The sequence below is a fragment of the Rattus norvegicus genome, chromosome 4 (assembly GCF_021556685.1).
Source record: "Rattus norvegicus strain SHRSP/BbbUtx chromosome 4, alternate assembly SHRSP_T2T, whole genome shotgun sequence".
Taxonomy (NCBI): Eukaryota; Metazoa; Chordata; class Mammalia; order Rodentia; family Muridae; genus Rattus; species Rattus norvegicus.
Genome location: NC_141537.1, coordinates 59722620 through 59743085, shown reverse-complemented (window position 1 = coordinate 59743085; position 20466 = coordinate 59722620). Strand labels below are relative to the sequence as shown.

Genomic DNA, 20466 nt, shown 5'->3' with positions numbered 1-20466 from the left:
AGTTTTTGTTGTTGTTGTTGTTGTTGCCAATTTCTCTCTCTCTCTCTGTATGTGTGTGTAGGGGCAATATGTACATACATATGGAGACTAGAGGACAGATGACCTTAAGTGTTAGTCCTCCTGGGTGACATCTACCTTGATTTTGAGATGGGTCTGTGACTGGGACCCAGAGGCCACTGATTATCCCAGTGCCAGCCTCTGTCTTTCCAACACTGGGATTACAAATTTGAACCACTTTACCTTGCTCTTCTCTGAGGCTTCTGAGAGTCAAACTCATGGTGTTAGGCTGATGCAGTAAGCACTCTACCAAATATGTAACCTCCTCAACCTCTGCTTTTCCACAGGGCTCGAGTAGCTGAGGATGGCTTTTGAGCTACCACCCCTCCTGCCTCTTAGAACTCCGTGTCTCCCACTCCCCTCTTCCATAGGACTTACCAGCATCTCCTGCTCTTTGTCCCCTCCTACCACCACAGCATGTGCTCTATGCACAGACGAGTTTCATCTGTGTCACTTACTCCTATACATCGAGTGCCTGGATCAATATGTGGAACACAGATGGGTCACATTAGCCAGGCCTAGTGTGGCTCCTACCTATAATCTCATCCTAGCAGTCATGAGGCTGAGACAGGAAGATTGCTGAGAGTTCAAGACCAGTCTGGGCTACAGAGTAATAATCTGTCCAAAAAAAAAAAAAAAAAAAAAAAAAGGGGGAAAGAAATTCACAAACTAGTTCAGTAGGATGGCATACCCCTGTGAAACTAGGACTTAGGAAAGCAGAGGCAGGAGGGGTAGTTGCCAGTTACCTAGATGAAGAAACCTGAGAAAAAGAGGAAAGGATGTTGCGTCTGAAATGCACTCTGGCCCTGTATACAGGTCCAGTTGAGGGGGGAAGGGCCTGCATCACAGTTGTCTTCTCAGGAGTCAGCAGGGATAGCAGATAAAGCCCTGAGGCTGAGTGAGGTCACTCGGGGATTAGGTAAAGGCAGAACTGAGATCTGAGGCACTCATATCTCCAGAAGTGGGAGATGGCATAGTGGAAAAGAAAAGGCAGGGTACCACCAGTGGATGACACAAGGGCTCTAGACAGGATACTCTGCCCAGGACAGCGCTCCCTAGATGTAGGTGTGAGTAATTCCCAGGCTTCTTGCTGGGGAGTATGTGTGAGGTTGCATGTGGACGTGTGTGTAGACAAAACATGTCAGCCATGACTGGTGCTATAGAGGTCACACCTCTCTGAACCAGACAGAAGCTGCTACTGAGTCTTGCTGCCTGTTCTTTAGCTCTCACTGCTCCTGGGGCCAGTAAGACCAGGTTACATAGAGATCACTTGAAGTGAGTTTATATTTATTTATTTATGTGTGTACGTGTGCAAACATTCATGGGTGTCAGTTCAAGCATACAACCATGGACACTAGTCCTTCCTTCCACCCCGTTTGTGGCACCGTCTCTTCTTTGCTTGCCACTGGGAATATGGGGCTACCTGGCCCATGAGCTCCTGTGCATCCTCTTGCTCTCTGGCTCCCATTTGGCTGGAAGAGCATTGAGATTTCGGGCACAGGATACTACCTGGGGATCTGAACTCAGGTCCTCAGGCTTACATGGCAAGCACTCTACCGGCAGAGCCACGCCCCCAGTGCGGAGTGTTACAGTTTTAGGTCCACGGTATTAAGAGACTGCAGATATGACAACCTCCTGAAGGGATCCAGATCTGACTGACACTAGAGTGAACTACCTCAGGATGAACTGCTTTCTCTGAGGAACAATCCCATGGAAACATGAGGCAGTTCTTGGGGTGGGGGGGTTCATACTAGGTAGGGACAGCCATAAGTTTTCCTTAAGGATGAATAGGCCATTCCAGAAACTTTTAGTTTCTTGTTGGCCTCTTCCCCTCACGCTGCCAAATAACTGGTTTCATCTGAGTGTCTTGCTGGAAGCACTCTCAGGCTTATTTTCTTGCCTTGTAGAAGCTGCTTATGAGATCGGAGGCCCCTCCGGTCAAGCTTGGCCCTGCCCCGAGGCAGAGATAAACAGGCCCAGAATCCATTTCTCAGATTGCAACACTGTTGAGTCAGGCAGCAGCGTCAGACAGCTGCTCCCTCCCAGGCGCCCCTTGGCTGTACCTGATAAGGAAGCTCATCGCTCATTCCAGAGCACCGTCTTGTGAGTGCACAAGTATAAACAGACACTCCCAGAGCCTGGTGTTGTCTTAGGGTAAATTATTGACATTCTGAACGGCTGAAACATGGGGAAAGGGGGAAAGCAAAATGAACAGATTCAATAATAACTTCAGTTTTCTCTAGCAAAGCCGTGGGAAAGTTTTTTTTTTTTTTTCTTTTCATTTTTTCGGAGCTGGGGACCGAACCCAGGGCCTTGCGCTTGCTAGGCAAGCGCTCTACCACTGAGCTAAATCCCCAACCCCCTAGGGAAAGTTTTTTAATTTATTATTCAGCCCAGGGCAGGCTCAGGAGTTCCTTGAAGCTATGGAAGCAGGAAGGAAGAAGGTTAGACTAGGGGAGGTGCATTCAGGAAAGAACAAATGGCAAAATACCCAGAGAAAAGTGTGTGCCTACCTTCGCCACAGAGACAATGGATGTTGTAGCATCCTCAAAAGCACGTAAACAAAACCGATTTCCCCAAAGCTAATGACCTCCTCCTATAAATGATGTATAAGGAGTGGGGGAAATGGGATGCTAAGAGCATAGTAAGTTACATAAGACAAGTACTAGTGCCATAGTACACTTGGTCATCAATATTTCCCATAGTACACCTTGTCATCAGTATTTCCCAGAGTACACCTGGTCATCAGTATTTCCCATAGTACATCTGGTCATCAGTATTTCCCAGAGTACACCTGGCCATCAGTATTTCCCATAATACACCTGGTCATCAGTATTTCCCATTCCCCCTGTGGAAAGCAGTTTATAACTTCTAAGACTTTCACATTGACCTTTTCCATTGAACTCCATCAAGCTACTCAATCTGAGTAGGACATCGGAGCCTATATTTTACAGATGAGGAAATTTGAGGCTCAGGAAGGATACAAGCGGCTTACTGAGGCATAATGAAGAACAGGGAGGGGTAGATTTAGTCCTAAGTAACCAAGAGTTAAAGTACTTCCTAGGGCTGGAGAAATGGTTCTGCAGTGATCCGGTGCAGCTCTTGTAGAGGATTTAACTTTGGTTCCCAACACCTACAAGGGGGCTCACAACTATCTGTATCCCGTAACAAGAGTTCCAGGGAATATGACTCTCTCCTGGCCTCCAAGAGCACAAGGCACATAGTACGCATACACTCATGCAAGCAGACACTCATACATATTAAACAGAAATAAATCTTAAAAAAGCCCCAACCCAACGACCTACAAACAGCATCATGATTCTCCTTTAGGATGTTTTCTTTGCTAAGATTGCTTGCAGGGCTAACCCTCCATTACACATGGAGGGAACGGCCTCGCCACCATCAGTGTGGTCTGCAAGTTTCCGTTATGAATGTCCATGAAGAGGAAAACACCATGTAGAATTTTTTTTTTCTCTTTCTTTTTTTTCGGAGCTGGGGACCGAACCCAGGGCCTTGTGTTTGCTAGGCAAGCACTCTACCACTGAGCTAGATCCCCAACTCCCCATGTAGAATTTTTAAGCCCCAACTCCAGGCCTTTCTTCCTCGTGTCCCTTCCTTGACCCTCTTTTTCTGTCCTGTATATATGCTGTGGTTTTAAAGGCAGTGACTACGGGTCACTGTGTGTGTGGTACATAGCCTCTGCCTTTTTGGCATAAGACTTTATAAATGCACTGAACAGCAAGGGATGGTCAGATAGGTGTCCCGAAATTTGAGATGTCTATTGGAATCTTGAAGGCAGAGTTTCTCCAATTTTAGCTAGCATCAGAAACATTTGGCGTGCTTGTTAAAGACAAGGATATTCAGGCCTTACCCCAACCCTTCCGAATCAGAATTCCCAGTGGCAGTTCCTGGACACTTGTGAGCTTAACAAGCTCCCCAGGTGATTCTGAAGTATTGGGCCAAGCTTGAAAACCACTGTCTTAGCACAGTGGTGGGAGTTAATCAGGCAAAGGAGGGTGGAGGAGCTGGTAGGAGAGCTCATAGTAGCAACAACACCCTGGGGAGTCTGGTGCAGACAGTGAGAATGACAAATCTTGTTTTTTGTTTTGTGTTTTTTTTTTTCTTTTTCTTCTTTCAATAAAGTGATCAGATAAAGGTGGTTAGAAGTCTTTTCACACATGTCTGCTGACAGATTTCTCCTAGGAGAAAACAATGAATTGTCCTTTTTTACCCCAGAATATAGAATGGAAGTTATCAGGGGCTGGTAGGAATGGAGAAGAGGGGTTATTATTTAAGAGGTTCATAGTTTCTGTTGGGATTGATGAAAAGGTTCAGGAAATGAACACTAGTCATAGTTGCACAATATTTAATGGTTTTTTTTGCTGTTGCATTGAATATTTAAATATGGTTAACATTGTACGTTTTATATGTATGTTACAATTAAAAAAATAGCTGTCATATTGAAGGGTAGAATGATAGGCTCAATGATCTTCAGTTTAGCCCGTTGCTCCTGTCTCACAACATTGGTTGTGTGAGTGTGTGTGTGTAATGTTTTTAAAGGGGACCTAGCCCACAGCATCTGACCTGACAAAGCCCTAGTGTGCATCCTCGGGAAGAGACAATGGATAAAGCTTTTGAGAACACTTGACACTCTTCTGCTTCTTATATACCTTGTTGGTGCCTTCACAGTCACTGTAGAGCGGGATCCCTCAAACTTCACTGTTCAGAAAACCATCTGAGAACTCTGTTCAACTGCATATGGTAACTGAGTAGGCCTAAGGCCTTTCTAGAGGCCTTTCCTACTAGTTCTCAGATGATGTGACACTCTGGTCCATTCTGGGAGGACTGTGTAAATTTCATCTTTATTCACACTGCTGCATCCTCAGTCATGAACACACAGTTGATATAGGAGTTCGGAGGGCAGAACTGTGCCTTTGTTCCACACTATCACTTATTTGGGGTGCTTCTATCAGTCACACCTTTGTGATTTTAAAATTACCTCAACTTACCTCAAATTCTGTAGAATGAGGATGTTAGTATCAAATTATCTGTTCTTTGCTGCTTCTATTGCAGTCCAGGAATCATTGGTCTTGTTTGTATAGAGGGTAAATGAACCTTGCTTTGCAAGCTTTGGGGAAGCCTTACTGTAGTCTACAATTCCTGCAAGCAAATCTCATCTGAAGAGGGAGCAGAGTGCACAGATCATGCTGGTGTGGGAATTTCCAGATTTGGACGGCAGTCTGAGTAATTGCCACTTTGGCCTCCTCCGTGTCCAAACAGCCTTTGTAACACCGTGTGAGAGGGTGGTTCATGGAGCACATGAATGTAATCATACTGCCATTATTTACTACATCGTTTATGTTGATGGTAACGACACTGGCAGTTGAGCGATGAATTGTGTGGGGAGGTTGGGGGAGGGGGCGGAGGGATGCAGGATGGCAGGAGAAAGAGGAACTACAACTCCCAGAACTCCCCTGACAAGCTTACACCGCGACGACGATGCTCCTCCCACCCCACCGGCGCCCCGCCTCTCAGATGACGTCACAGAGGTGACATCACGGCGCCTAGAGCGAGGCTAGGGTAGAGAGGCCGACCGAGCTGGAGTCGTCGGCTTGTGGAGGAAGCAGCTGGGAGCTGGCGAGAGCGTGAGCGGGCGGGCAGGCGAACGAGCGAGCGCAGGCGGGAGGGAGCGGCGCACGGCGCAGAGCAGCGGCAGCCCGGGCCGCGGCTAAGCCTCAGCCGGAGGGCAGCCCGAGCGGGCGCCTCGGTCCCCGCCCCCACTCGGCGGGGCAGTGCCCGGTGTTCCCCCGTGCGGGGGGCGGCGGCGGCGGCTGAGCGGACCCCACGGGACCGCGCGGGTGTTGCCACCTCGGCCGAGGAGCCGGCGAGGCCGCGGGGCCCTGCGAGCTGGGCCCGGGGCCCGTGACAGACGGGCCAAGGAGGGGAGAGAGGCGGCGGCGGCGCAGGCGACGGGGAGGCAGCGGCAGCGGCGACACCATGTCATCCCCCAGTCCCGGCAAGAGGCGGATGGACACGGACGTAGTCAAGCTGTATCCTTCATGGAGGGGAATTCGGACTGCGTGTGGGGCTAGTGGGGGTGCCCAGGCGAGGGCTCCGGGGCACTCCAGGCCACTGGCCGCGCCTCCTCCTCTCCCTCCCCGGGTGCCTACGGCGGCCCTTTGGCACCTCCCCGGAGCCGAGGGCTTTTTCAGTCCCCCTTTATCTGCAGCCCCCCGAGATGTGCGTTGTTCTTCGCCCTCCCTGCACCCCCCCCTCTCCGAGCCCCTGACTTTCCCTCTACGACGTTTGGATTCCTAAGACGGCTCTTTCTTAGGGGTGTGTGTTGGGGGTATAGCTAGCCGCCTCCTTCGTCACCGGGAGCTCATCTTCTGGGTCTTTGCTTCCTGTTTGCTAGCTTTGGGTTTATGGACTCATTATAGAAATTCCTGAGAGGGAAGCCCCCCCCCCCTTTCTTTCTTTCTCCTCTCGTGGTGTCCCGGTTCCTTTCACTCACAGTGCTGCTTAAACTGGGGTAACTCAAGCGACCTTCTTTATCCCTAATTCCTTTCTATATTAGGAAGAGAGTAGTCTGCCCAGGGCCCCCTCTTGTAATAAAGAGCTCCGTGTGTTTTAAATCAGACACTCCTGTTAAGCCTTCTGTTCTGGAGAACCTTCCTGTTTTTCTTTCTACTGACAAAGCCTAGCCCACTCGTAGTGCATGCAGTGAGGACCCCCAGGCCCTCTTAGCAGGCAGGCCACCCTCCATATTGTGGATCTGACAGCTGGGAGGAAGGAGAGAAAGGAGCTCCCGAACAAAATAGCCACTTGAGCAAAACTCCCTCTGTGAGGGTACGGTTCTTTGGGACTGCTTGCCCTGATCTGGGCCAAGTGACACCTTTTATTTTCTACCCCTTCCCCCAACTTTATGTACACCCGAGGTTGCAGTGGGAGAGCTGTAACTGATAAGCGTCCTCCTGGCAGTGGTTTTGGTCGGAATCCAGGCTGATTTTTTTTTTTTTTTTCATGACCAGTAGAGAAATTCGCGAAGGTTCCTAAGACAAATCGAGTATTTAAAAAAAGTTTTTATTTTTTGACGGCTAATTCTGGGGGTGGGGGCGAGAGCCCAGTGTTCTAAATAGCTAATCCCCAGGGAGGGGGGGGCGGTAGTGTGTGAAAGGCTGTTAACAAGTCCTGTCTCCTGTTTCTTTTCTGCCTCGCCCCCATCCCCCAACCATTTCCCCCTGTTGCAGGATTTGTTTATATAACTCAAGTTGTTTGTCTAGATTCTTCAGGTGAATTCCTTTTATTTGTTGCTGGTTTTGATTGTTTTTTTTTTTCTCCCTAGACATCAGTGGTGGTTGTCAAAAACTGAGTTATGGAATTTGCTGAAGTTTTTAAAAAGTAGTTTTTGCCTAGGATTTTAACTTGGGGTATGGGACGAAAGTTGCCTAGGCAAGAGTTTGGTTTTTTGTTTTTGTTTTTAATTTTTTTGGACTAATCCACCTTTTCAGGAATAAGAACGAGTTTTGTTTTGTTTTGTTTTCTCCTTGTCCAGGGGGAGATCTGGCTAGAAATTAAGAAGAGTGGTTAAACTCACAAGTTTTAGGATTTGGAATCTAGAATTTGGGGGAAGGGCAGTAGGAAGGACCAGAGAGCAGCCGGTAAGAAAGGGTAATATTCTAGGTACACACCTAAGGCACATGTGAAATCAACTCTTTATGGGCTGTTTGTGACTGTGATTGTTTTGTAAATGCGTGAATGACGCCAGGAATGCTGGCTTTTCACACCCCAGGAAAACTTGTAACCATGACTCTGTGTACATTTTACACAAAGCAGTGGGGGGGGGGGGCATTATTTTTGTTTAGAAACTAGGAAATAACATGGTGCTAGACTTAGGAGTTATTTTTGTCTTGAATTGAGAGTAACCATCACACCTAATGCAAATCTCACCCTAATGTATAATTGGGATGGAGTGGGGGAGAGGATTCCAGCTGTTTTTGATGGATGTCAGATCCTCAGATTACGTTCATGCATAGGTTTCTGAAAGACTGAGGGTAGAGTGAGGCCTAACTTGACCTGACGCCTTCTCCACACAGCGCCTTTTGTTCACGTAGTAGTTGTGGCATCTAGAATGATTACCGCATTTAGGAGTTGGGTTGGGGGGTTGGGGGGGCCGCTGGTGTGGGGGGCGTCGAGGGAGAGGGAAACAAAGAACAGCAGGGTGTCTCTTTCCCCCCTCTCCCTAAGTGGCTTATTTCATAGCTTATTTTTAGTAGAGGATGAAGAAAGGCAAAGATGTTGGCTTCTGTTCTTTCCCCACCTCTCTTGCTGACAAAAGAAAGCAGGGCTCTTTAAAATTGTAGATTTCTGAGATAAGAGGATAACCTTTTTGATTTGAAAGCTAGAGTCTATCTCTGCTTCAAGTTTATTTTCTGGTTTAATGTCGTTTGGGAATTAAAAATTTTCAGATTTCCTTTTGTATTTGTGTGTGTGTGTGTTGTGTGTGTGTGTGTGTGTGTGTTTGTGTGTATTGTGGAAGTGAGAGATTTTATGGCCTCCTTTCTGAGTTGAATTCACATCAGTAGGCCCAAGTGGAGTTTACAATTTTTGGGTAAGGTATACTTAGTGAAAAATTTAAGAGCGAGTTCCCCAGTCTGCTGCTAAGAAGGGTACAATTGCCTGTCAGTGCTGAGGGTTAAAAATGAAAGATGGTGGTAAGGAAGTGGAAAGAAAAGGTCTGAAGGAATGTCTGTTACTTGTTGTCCTTCCATGATTTCTTTGGTAGAGGCTGATAGCCAGTTTCATCGATGTCTCCTGTTTCAGCCCATTTTTGGCTGTCTTCTGGGCATAATTATACCACAAGGATTTACAGTCTGGCAGCAGCCTATGTAGTAGGAAAGTAGCGGTGTGGGGGTAGGGAGAGAAGAGGGTGTGTTACTAATTGGTCACGGCTTTCCAGCACCTTGCTAGACTTGGTCTCCTTCAGAGCCAGTGATATTTCTTTCTTTTGTGCCGGGTTGGGTTGGTAGGATAGCCGACTCCCAAGTTATGCAGGGAGTGAGTGTTTTGCACCAATGCACTTAATCTGCTGGGCCATTATGCTCTGAAACTCTGACTCATTCATTGTTTCTCTTCTGATCCTCGGCTGAGGGTTGTGCAAACCTCCACAGAAGCCTAGAAGCTGATTTACATGACTTGGGCGCTGTGGAATAAAAGCCACTGTCTTTAGCCTAGGTCCTGTAAGAGGGTCTTGGATAGTGCAGCCATTTGCCTGCCAGTCAGGTAGATTGCCAGCCTCGGGAGCAACATAGGACCAGCAATCTTTGAGGTTTCCAGCGGCAACCACTGATTATTTAGATTGTCTGGGAACTGGGACTCTGGTGACCTTAAGTGTGATTTGCCCTAAAGGAATATTGGTTGAAGTTCTCCCCGGTGGAGGAACAAACAGCTCATATTACATGGGTTTCCTTGTTGGTGGGGGTGACGGTCTCGCCCTGTTGCACAGCTCTGGTGAGCCTTTTATCTGTGAACCAGTGCCCCTGCTGAAGGCTAGAGCTGCTTGTTTTGGAAAAGCCTATGCAGGCAAAAGGCCGCAGGCACAGCTCCTCGCAGCTCATTGGCTGCTCTGTTACTACCCGGAAAAGGAGGAGGGGTGGAGCTACCAAACAGCTGATGGGAGTGTGTGACAAGAGTGTGTTTACATACAAAAGAGGTGGGGGCTGGGGAGGCCTTGAGCTGCTGACAGAACCAAGGGCTAAAAAAAAAAAGGAAAACCTGTACTCAGGTTCAAGAAATGTTCAGGAGATTAAACTAGAAAACTGAATCTGATCATAATGGGAACTTGGCACAACCTTCTATTGCTGTAATATTTGGAAATTTTAGAATACTATGACTTTTCAAAGATTGTCTTTTTCAGAAGGATCTCAGTAACAAAACAGGATATGCCATTTTAAATGTCCGTAAGAGACTTACAGTTGGGGTTAAAGGTGCGGTGGGATGGACCTCCAAAGCTCCAAGCTTGCTAGAATTTACAGAAAGGCTAGTTGGTGGCTGCTGTAGGGCTTCTGAAATTTTCTGGAACAAGTTCAAACCTCTAAATACTTGTGCACCCTCTTTGTGTCAGACATTGTGTGTCTATGTGGAGGAGTCAGTGAAAAGTTCTCTGTGGTGGACGTAGTACTTACAGAATTAGTTTTTAAATTGTTTCTTTAAACCCAGAAGAACAGCATGTCAGGTCAGCATTATATCTTACACCTTGCTTTTTGAATTCTTCATATTTTCAAAATTGCCTCCCCCCCTTTTTTTTTTTTTCTTTTTTTTCTTTTTTCCCGGAGCTGGGGACCGAACTCAGGGCCTTGCGAATGCTAGGCAAGCGCTCTACTACGGAACTAAATCCCCAACCCCCCCCCCCTTTCTTTTTAACCAGACGTGGTGTCTCACACCTTTAGTCCCAATAATTGGGAGGCAAAAGCAGGTGGATTTTGTGGCCACCGCTTCATGGAGTCCCTGTTTCAAACGACAACAAAATCTGATTTTTTTTTTAAATGAAAAGTTAAAAAGTAATTTTATGTGATAATGTGTGGGCCCCTTTTTGTTTTTTAAACATTAAAACAAAAGCATTGAAACATGGAGCTGTTTATCTCAGACTGTAACTTTGGCGTCTTTGCTGTTACTCAGCAGTTATTCTATCCCCAAGTTATTCATTGTTTAATCTGTGTTCAAAGTGTAGACAGTCTTTTAACCAGCCCAGTGTCCATTGGAACCTGTGGTTGGCCCCTCATTTCCTGTGGCCTCGCTCTTGAGTTGGCGAGATGAAAGAGTAATCTTACACTCTTTAAGCTAAAAGTTGAAGACTTGGCAACTCCCAGTGTTTTGAGTTTTTGTCTTCCCTGCATAGATTTCGGTGACACTGGGATTATTATAGCACTTTTTTTCGTTAAACTAGGAACCTCTGAGTTTTGTAGTGAAGTTGTAAAACAGAAATAGGGCCACAAATTCACTTATATGAGGGAAAAATCTTGTGTAGGTGTGACAGAGAGGCCCTTTCTCTGTGAGCATGTTTTAAGATGATCTGGTGTGTTAGTTTGGGTAGTGTAACTTCCTCTGCACTCTGATTGGTGTTACACACATGCAGTTGGGATCCATCTCATTTAGTTTTAGCAGATTTACATGCAATTCAGATCCTATAATCCTTACAATGTAGTAGCTTTTGACCTGGAAACCCAAAGAATCTGTATTTTAATGAAACACTTTAATGAAAGACGTAGTTGGGCTTTGAAAGTGTTATAATAAAGTAATTGCGGGAAAATATAGGTTACAAAAAGGGAAAGAAAACAGCCACTCACAATCTTATCCTTTAAATAATAGTTTTCAAACTTAGTGTGATCTTAATTACTTGGAGGGTTTGTTAAAACTGGTTCTGGATCCTACCCATGGACTTCCTGCTTCTGGAGGTCTAGAGTGTGTGTGTGGGGTGGGGGATGGGGGGGTGGTTGTCTGGGAATTAGAGACTGTCCTGTAGAAATTATCCTCAAACCCTGACCTGTTGCCGCTTCTTCTGTGACATATTCTTTCCAGGATTTCTTGTTTATGTGTACCTGCTCTGAGACTGCTTTTCTCCTGTTAAAAGTAAATAGGAAATAGAGCTCAGCAGTTAAGAGCTCTAAGTTCAGTTCCCAGCAACCACATGGTGGCCACAACCATCTGTAATGTGATCTGATGCCCTCTTCTGGTGTGTCTGAAGACAGCTACAGTGAGAGTGTGTGTGTGTATGTGTGTGTATGTGTGTATCTATCTATTTTTTAGGGACAGAAATCAGACCAAAGGCTGAGAGGAGGGAAGAACTATAAATTGATAAAAGAAATATGGGGCACTTAGGCAATGGAAGCAGAAGGATCAGGAGTTCAAGACTAACCTGACCTTTGTGTCTCCTGTCTCAGTTTGAGGGAGCATGAATCTGCTTGGCAGTGGTAGCAGTTTCCTGGGTATTATGAAGACAGCACTGAAATGTACCACATACATCCTTTAAAAGGCACTTCCCTAGCACTCAGGAGATAGACGCAGCAGGATCTCCACTCAGAGACCATGTGTCAGAAGACCAAAGGCTGTCGAGATGGCACAGTGACCAAAAGCACGTGCTGCTTTTGCAGAGGTCCAGGTCTATTCCAAGTACCCACATGGTGGTTCACAGCTACCCATAATTCCTGTTCCAAGGGATCTAAAGTCTTTTTTATTTCAGTGGGGGCGGGGGATTAAGCATGTATGTAGTGCACACACAAACATGCAGATTTATACATATAAAAATTATGTTTTTCTTTTTTTTTTTTTCTTTTTTTTCTTTTTCTCCAGAGCTGGGGACCGAACCCAGGGCCTTGCGCTTAAAAATTATGTTTTTCAAATGGTGGAAAGAAAGAAAAAAACTTCAAAAGATTATCTTTAGTCCTACACACACATACACACAAACACACAAATTTGGGATAAGGGGTTGTGTCTCACTGTTTAGCCCTGGCTAACTCTGTTGAGAACAGGCTGGCCTCAACTTCACAGAGATCCACTAAATGCTGAGATTAAAGGTGTGCACCCCACACCCCAAGACAGGGTCTCCTTATGTAGTCCTGGCTGTTCTGGGGCACACTCTGTAGCCCAGGCTGGCTTTGAGACCTGAAAGCCTCTGCCTCAAGTGCTGGGATCAAAGGTGTGTGTCACTAAGCCCAGCTGAAGAGTAGTTATTAAAACCCAATGGCACAGACCACTTTACAGCCTCCCGAGTTGAGGCTAGCCTGGTCTACATAACACTTTTTGGCTACCTAGACCTACATAGTGAGATCCTATGACAAACAAACCACCAACTATGGATGAGATAATACAGACACTACTCATTAGTTACTTCTTCCCCCTTTTAGATGCTTATAGATCATGGGAGCGTGTGCATGTGTGTGCATGCGCCTGTGTATGCCTGTGTGCTGGTCAGTCAGCCTACCACTCTACAGCCTCAGACATAGCTCTTGTCTTTTTTTTTAAAGAGAGGGTTGAGCTTGAAACAAGATCTTACTATTATACAACCCAGGCTGGCCTCAGATTTCTGCGATCCACCTGCCTTGGTGCCTAGAATTCTGGGGTTAGAACTGTGTGTCACTACAGCAGCTATCTCCAGTATATATGGTATCATACAGAATGTTAGTTTCCATACTACATAGAATCATAGAGTGTCTGTTGTGCTCCCACAGATCACACAAGCACCCTTCTCAGTCAGACAAGGATGGTTTATTGAATGTGTATCCCATCCCTCTCAATCAGGGTCATAGCCCAGAATTCAGGGGCTGGGGCTATGACCCCGAACATTTTCTATGTCAGCTTGTAAAGGCAAACCCCACAAAAATCATTATGAGCTCATATGAAAACACAAGGTGGTGGGGCCGCAGGGCCAGTCAGTTCTTTTTCCCATATTTAACAGTTTAAGCTGACCCCTGTTTTGCTTGGTTCTGAGTGAAGGTTGCAGCTGGTTTATTTTCCAAGGTGAGCTTTTCTCAAAATAGGATAACAGACCCGAGATATTATGCTTTAATTTGATGGATCCTATGTAAGCTTATGGTTGTGGAATTTAAGATTAACAAAATTCGTAACACACAGAACATAACGGTATAAGACCAGCATGACCCTGCTCTGAGTTCGTGACCGGCAGCAGATTACAGCAGCAATATGAAATAGCAGGTGGCTTGAAACAAAAGTGGCTACAGCTATGCTGGTGGGGGGGACCTTAAGGGTACATATGTCCCTTTTCTTCACTGGTCTTAATTTTGAAGTTCATTGTATAGTTTTAGGTCTCTGAGTCATATTCTACTGTTTGGATGTGCTGTAACTTAGAAGTTTGTGTCTTGACATGTGTGTACAGAACGAGGCATTGGGTTTAGGGTCTTCTTGTGCATGGTAGGCAATGTCTGAAACACTGTACTTATTCCCAGACCTTTTTGTTTCTTAAATGCTTAGATACTTTTTTTTTTTAAAAAATTGCATTTACTTGTATGTATGTAAATCACATTTATCATTACCAAATGTTCCACACGTACAGAGAGGACCATTTGTAGGAATCAGCTCTTGGTTTTTCCAGCATGTGGTAGGAATTGAACTCAGTCCTGGTGGCAAGTGCCTTTACCTTTCAAGCCGTCTTGAAAGCCCGTTTATTTTAAATTTTGAGACAGTTTCACTAAGTTATCCTTTCTGGTTTTGAACTTGCTCTGTAGCCTAAGCAGGCCTTGACCTTAAAAGATCTGTCTGCCTCCATTTATTGAGATGACCTTGCAGGTATGTCCTGTAAGCCTGATAGAATTTACATCTTGATCCTTAGTCTGCTTGGATTAGTTATAGTTTTAAGTGGCTGTGAACATTTGTATGGATGTGTGCTTTTTTTTGGACTAAGAAATAACCTGCACCATGTGGTAGGTAAGTGGTTAAGTTTTTCCTTGAGACAGGTGCAGTATATATCCCAGGCTGGCCTTGACTTCTCCCATGCCCCCTGCTTCGTTTTGGGATTAAAGGTTGTGCTACCTTGCAAGGGTTTATGTTTTACTTCTTAGAAGATAATTCAAATAGAACTTTTACTAATGATACCCCTTTCATACATCAGTAAAACTCTGGTGTTAAACTTTTGTTTCAATTGGGTATTTTACATGACTCACATTAAATCACACGCCCTCCCCACACCCCAAGTATGGATTGCTAGTCCTATGTCAAAGCCAGTGTTAAAGCAACTCTGTCCCAATTGAAATTGGTGCTGAGCAGATGGCTCGGGGTAAAGTATGTGAGAATCAACGTTCTGATCCTTAGAACCAATTAAAAGCTGATATTGTAGCATGAGTGTGTAATCCTTGTGCCCCTGTGACAGAAGTGAGGACAGAAGAAGCCTGGGGCCTGTGGGTTTGGTAGCCTGGTGTGTAAGCATGCACGAGCGTGCACACATACACCCTCATGCTTACATAAAGATTGGAAAAATTACTGAGTTAAAATTGTTTTGTGTCCCATTAGGAAATGCAGTCAAAACTTTCACTGACAGTATCTTTACAAAGGTCAGCATACTTTTTGTTTTTCGAAGTATTGATCATTTTTAAAAAAGTATAATTTCCTTAGCACCTCCATGACATTTACAATAATTTGCTAATATTTGCATGAAACTCTGATACCTGAACTGTGACATTAATTTTCATATGGACAAAATTCAGGTAAAGTAGTTAACAACAGTTCATGACAGAATCACGATTAGAAGAGTTTAGGATATTCTTTTTTTTTTTTTAAGATTTATTTATTTATGTATATGACTACACTGTAGCTGTCTTCAGACACACCAGAAGAGGGCATCAGATCCCATTACAGATGGTTCTGAGCCACCATGTGGTTGCTGGGATTTGAACTCAGGACCTCTGGAAGAGCAGTCAGTGCTCTTAACCGCTGAGCCATCTCTCCAGCCTGAGTTAGGATATTCTTAATATTTATTTCAGAAATTCAGAAGGTTATGGTAAAGGAGTTTTTTTGTTTGGTGTGGCAAGTGTTTCTCTGTGTCCTGGAACTCACTCTCCAGACAAGGCTGACCTTGAACTTGAGTTTGACCTGCTGGGATTAAAGGCCTATGTCACCACTGGCCAGGTAAAGGTTTTGTTTTGTTTGTTTTTTGAGAGCATAATATGTTACTGTTATAATGCCTGTGTAAATGCCATCACTTTGGATGGTTATAATGAAATCTACTTGTATACGAACTTAAAAAAATTAATAAAATGCCTTCTTCCCTCCCTCCCTCCCTCCCTCCCTTCCTTCCTTCCTTGGTATTGTGGTGTACTTCATAATCCTAGCACTTAAACCTAAGACATGAGGGATGGGAGTTTGAGGCCATCCTGGGCTGTTCATAGAAAAACTCTTGTCTCCAAAAAGTGAAAATGGTTTTGGACTCTAAGAGTAGACACTGACTTAACAAAAGACACTGCTTTGTGATGTCTGTGCTGCACTGATACTTTTTTCTGATAAATGACAAACAGTTGTGTTTATGTGTGTTATTTACATGTGTGCTGCTTAACAAATTGCCAGCTTATTAATGTCAGTGGGAACTCTCAGACTGCATAACAAGAAAAGGGCGACCTGGCCTCAAGGCTGTTATTTGTTTTTTAGGAGATAAGGTTTCTCTATGTAGCCCTGGCTATTCTGAAACTTGCTCTGTAGACCAGGCTGGTCAAACTCACAGAGATCCCTGCCTCTGCCTCCCACATGCTGGGGTTAAAGACATGCACACCCATCCCACCCTGCAGGCTTTTAGCCTGATTTTAGGTTGGAGTCAGGGGCGGTATATTGGGTGAGTAGAGTAGGCTTTGTTTTCTAGTTCGGGATGCTCCCTGGAGCATTCGTGAGTGTTTGCTCAGGAAGATTTGACTCAAGGGCACTGTGAAAACCTTTGCAGATAGAGGCCTGTTCATGCTTTGGTGAGACTTGAAGTGCCTCCAGAGTTGTAAGGGAATAGTTAGTGGGTGGAAGAATTGCCTGTTCGTGAGACAGGGTCTCATTATATAGCACTGGCACCTGCCGCTACTCCCAAGTGCTGAGCATCGTCTTATGTGCAGATGGGTTATTGTATCAAACCACATACTTGAGAAACATGGCCGTTTGTAAGCTGGTTCTTACCCTGCTTGTCTATGAGCCCAGCAGAACCCCAAATCTCAGGAGCCATGTCGGGGGAGCTCCACAGTGTAGTATGCTTGTGGAAGATGAATGATCCTTTTGCTCCCCATAGTTTTTAAGGTGCTAGGTGGGCAGTTGGAGTAAATGCTTCTTTTCAGACCTGCCTTAATAAGAGGGAGGGCTGTGCTGTCACTCTGAGGAAGACAGGCTGGTGGGTGGGTGGGTGCCGCTGCAAGGAACACCATTGCAGCACAGAATATCTGGTTTGGAAATGGGATAGTTGTTTTTTGTTCCACCTCCTGGTTTCTAATCTGTAAACCATTTTTAGGGTGGTATATATAAAAATAGGAGGTACCCCAACATACTGATGTGCATTTCCTCTTTTAGTATCAAAAGCTTTTTGAAAAAAACAATATGAATATGTGCACACAGTATGCATGTGTGCACACAGGCCTGGGTGCACATGTAAGGTCAGAGGACAACTTTGTGAAGTTGATTCTCTTCATTCGCCTTAATGGATTCTAGGGGTCAAACTCAGGTGGTCAGGCTCACCAAGTAAGCATCTTTTAACTACTCAGCCGTCTTGCTGGCCCAGGAAATTTCTTGTCTATGTATCATATTTTTCGTATGCATGCTTTTCAAGTTTTCTTGGATTGTAAAACCTTAAATGTGATACTTTGAATAGAAACTAGATCTAGGAAGCTGGAGAGATGGCTCAGTGGTTAAGAGCATTGACTGTACCCCCAGAGGTCCTGAGTTCTATTCCCAGCAACCACATGGTGGCTCACAACCATCTGTAATGGGATTTGATCCCTCTTCTGGTGTGTCTGAAGAGAGTGACAGTGTGTGCTCATATACATAAATCTTTAAAAAATAAAAAGAAAGTAGATCTAGAGTGGGGCTTACTGTTCCCTCAGAAGCAGCTGGGCCGACACTGAGCACATGAAAACTCAGTTTAGTTGGACGTGGTATTGCATGTCTTTAGTCCCAGGGTTCAGGAGGTGCAGGCAGATGGAGCTCTTGAGTTCCAGACCTGCCAGGCCACATAGTGAGGTCTTGCCTCAAAAACCAACCAACCAAAGAAACACAAAAACAGCTGGGCTTGTTTATGCCTTTAATTCTAGCACTCAGAAAGCAGAGCCAGGATCTCAATAAGTTCAAGGTCAGCCTGGTCTACTTTAAAGTTCAGGGCTACATAGAGAGACCCTGCCTCAATAATAAGTTTTGTCTAAATGGTGCCAGTATCGTTTTGAATTTATGATTTTTGTTAGTACATTGACTTTAGTATAGACATTTTAAAAAAGATTGGGTAATTTTAAAAACTTAATAAGCCTTTTCCCCAACAGATACTGTTAGGTTTGTGTCCACAAGAGAACAGCAGCAGTGGTATGGGTAAGGTATTATATGTGGCCTTATACTGCTGAATGTTTAGGATCTTTTTGCCAATATTTAGAAATTGTTTTATCTGCATAACTCTTTTTGCCTGCAGTATGTGCGTACAACAGGTAATGCATGGCTTGTGACCAAGGAGGTCAGAAGAGGGCATTGGATCTCCTAGAACTGGAGTTACAGGTAGTTGTGAGCCTCTGTGTCAGTGCTGGAGACTTAATCCAGGCCCTCTGTAGGAGTCATCTTTTCAGGGTCCACACTCCCCCTCCCCCAGTTTTGGATTTTAGATCTATAAATAAATTAGCCTTCTTGGTAACAGAACTTGGAAAATCAAATTTTGCAAAGGAAGACACTAAATTTGGGTATTATTTTTTCATTAATAAATGATCCTTTTTTTGTTTGACTTTAGGTTTAAATAGCCTAGGTTCTCACAACTGTGAATTGATAACTGTCAGTTCACTAATCCAGAGTAGGAGAATTGACTCAAATCATCCCATACGCAGACTTTGGATACTCTATAAGTTTATATAAAGTGGGTTAACTTAGGAAAGTGTGTGATTTTATGACAAGAGTTTTAGCTTTAAATTGGTGGTAGTATTGGGGTGTGCTCCCCAGTTTCCCTGTGTAGCCCTGGATGTCTTGGAACTCACTTGGTAGACCAGGCTGGCGATCTGCTTATCTCTGCCTCCTTAGTGCAGGAATTAATGTGTGCGCACCGCCACCCAGCAGTAGTGTTGCTTTTAAGTATACTTAGTGAATGTATGTGTGCATGTGTTTTAAATAGCGTTCCTGCTCTATCAGAACATGGAAGTATAAAGACACTGTGAGTCATGGCGTAGCACGTGTCCTCTTTGTTTGCCTACAAACCTCTGTACCATGTGTATACCCTGGGCGTGTGGAGGTCAGAAGGTGTTGGATTACCTAAAACTGAAGTTAGAAATGGTTGTTAGTCCCTATGTGGGTGCTGAGAACTAACCTAGACCCTCTGGAAGAGCATTAGGTGCTTCTGACCACTGTGCTATTTATTTGGCCTCTATTTCTATTTATGAGTTGGGGTTTCCTTCACAGCCCTCTCTGGACTGGCATTCCAGTATGTAGACCAGGCTGGCCTCAAACTCAGATTGTTTTTGTCTTCTGAGTACTGGGATTGAAGGCTTGTGCTACCCCCCTCACCCCTACTTAATGTCTATGGGCAGTTTGCAAAATGTGTGTGTGTGTGTGTGTGTGTGTGTGTGTGTGTGTGTATGTATGTATATGTGTATATGTGTATGTATGTATGTGTACCACATGCTTGCATCACCCACAGAGCCTAAAATATGGCTTGGATCTCCTGGATCTGGAATTCGACATTTGACCCGCCATGTGGGCGCTGAGATTTAAACCCCGGTTCTCTGGAAGAACTGTTAAGTGCTCCTAACTGTTGAGCCATCTCTCTGTCCTACTTCCCTGCATTCTTAAATTTACTTTTTTAAAAAACATGTGTGTGTGAATGTGGTATATGTGGGCTGTGGTTAAGTGTGTGGAGGGCAGAGGACACTCTGGGGAGGTGGTGCTTCTCCTTCCACTATGTAGGTCCTAGGGATTGAACTTGGGTCACTTGGCAGCAAACACCTAAATTTGTCAATGTCTTATGAAACGTGAATGCTTACTAACTATATGTTAATTTACAACTTTGGTGTGTATCTTCTGAAGGAGAGAACAGCAGGTAGACCTCCATTCACCTTAGCTACATGAACGGTCCACAGGGTGGAGCTTAGTACCTTAATTCTGGTGTGTATTGAGAGTATTGAGAGTTGAGACTGCAGCCTGTGCTGGCCTGGAGCTGTGGTTCACACTAGCCTAGCACTCAGTGATCTTACCTTGGCCATCTGAGTGCTTGGACTACAGATGTGAGCCCCTTAGGTGGCGGCAGCGGCTACAGTGTGCTTATAGATAAAATAAATCTAAAAAAAGGAAAAATTTTTTAATAGGGAAACTAGTGTGTGACTTGTGTCCTTTAAAATAGGGGACTATTTCCTGGCTGAGGGAATTGGATAAAATGCAATGCTTTTACTCTGCCAGTTTGGCTATTTTTTCAGTGTAATTTAACTTTTGTCAGCTCTGATGACGTTCTGATGACATCTGGTCATAGTCAAGTTTCAGTTAAGTATTCTCATGTAGTTAAGCATGTTTTTATACTTGGGAAGCCTGGACTACATAAGAGTATTATAAAGCACATTGATCCTTTCTGCAGGTGAGAGGGTTTGTTTTTGAGTGGAATGCTGTTCTAGCCTCTGGAACAGCTTCAGGAAGCACTAATGTGTGGGTATGCGCCTCACTTTAGCGAAGTAAACAGTGCTAAGTTGTTGTTGCTGTTTACACCCC

At 44.8% G+C, this 20466-nt stretch overlaps 1 protein-coding gene across 2 annotated transcripts in view; it reads left to right on the top strand.

Annotated features, from left to right (window-relative positions):
* The first annotated feature begins 5639 nt into the window (after nucleotides 1-5639).
* The window catches only part of Ube2h (ubiquitin-conjugating enzyme E2H), a 96208-nt gene continuing 81381 nt past the window's right edge, over nucleotides 5640-20466 (top strand). Inside the window, exon 1 of one of the 2 annotated variants that reach the window (XM_087656513.1) lies at nucleotides 5640-6107. In XM_087656513.1, coding sequence (XP_087512639.1) covers nucleotides 6055-6107 — 53 coding nt within the window. In that variant the 5' untranslated portion in view covers nucleotides 5640-6054. 2 annotated transcript variants of the gene reach the window in all.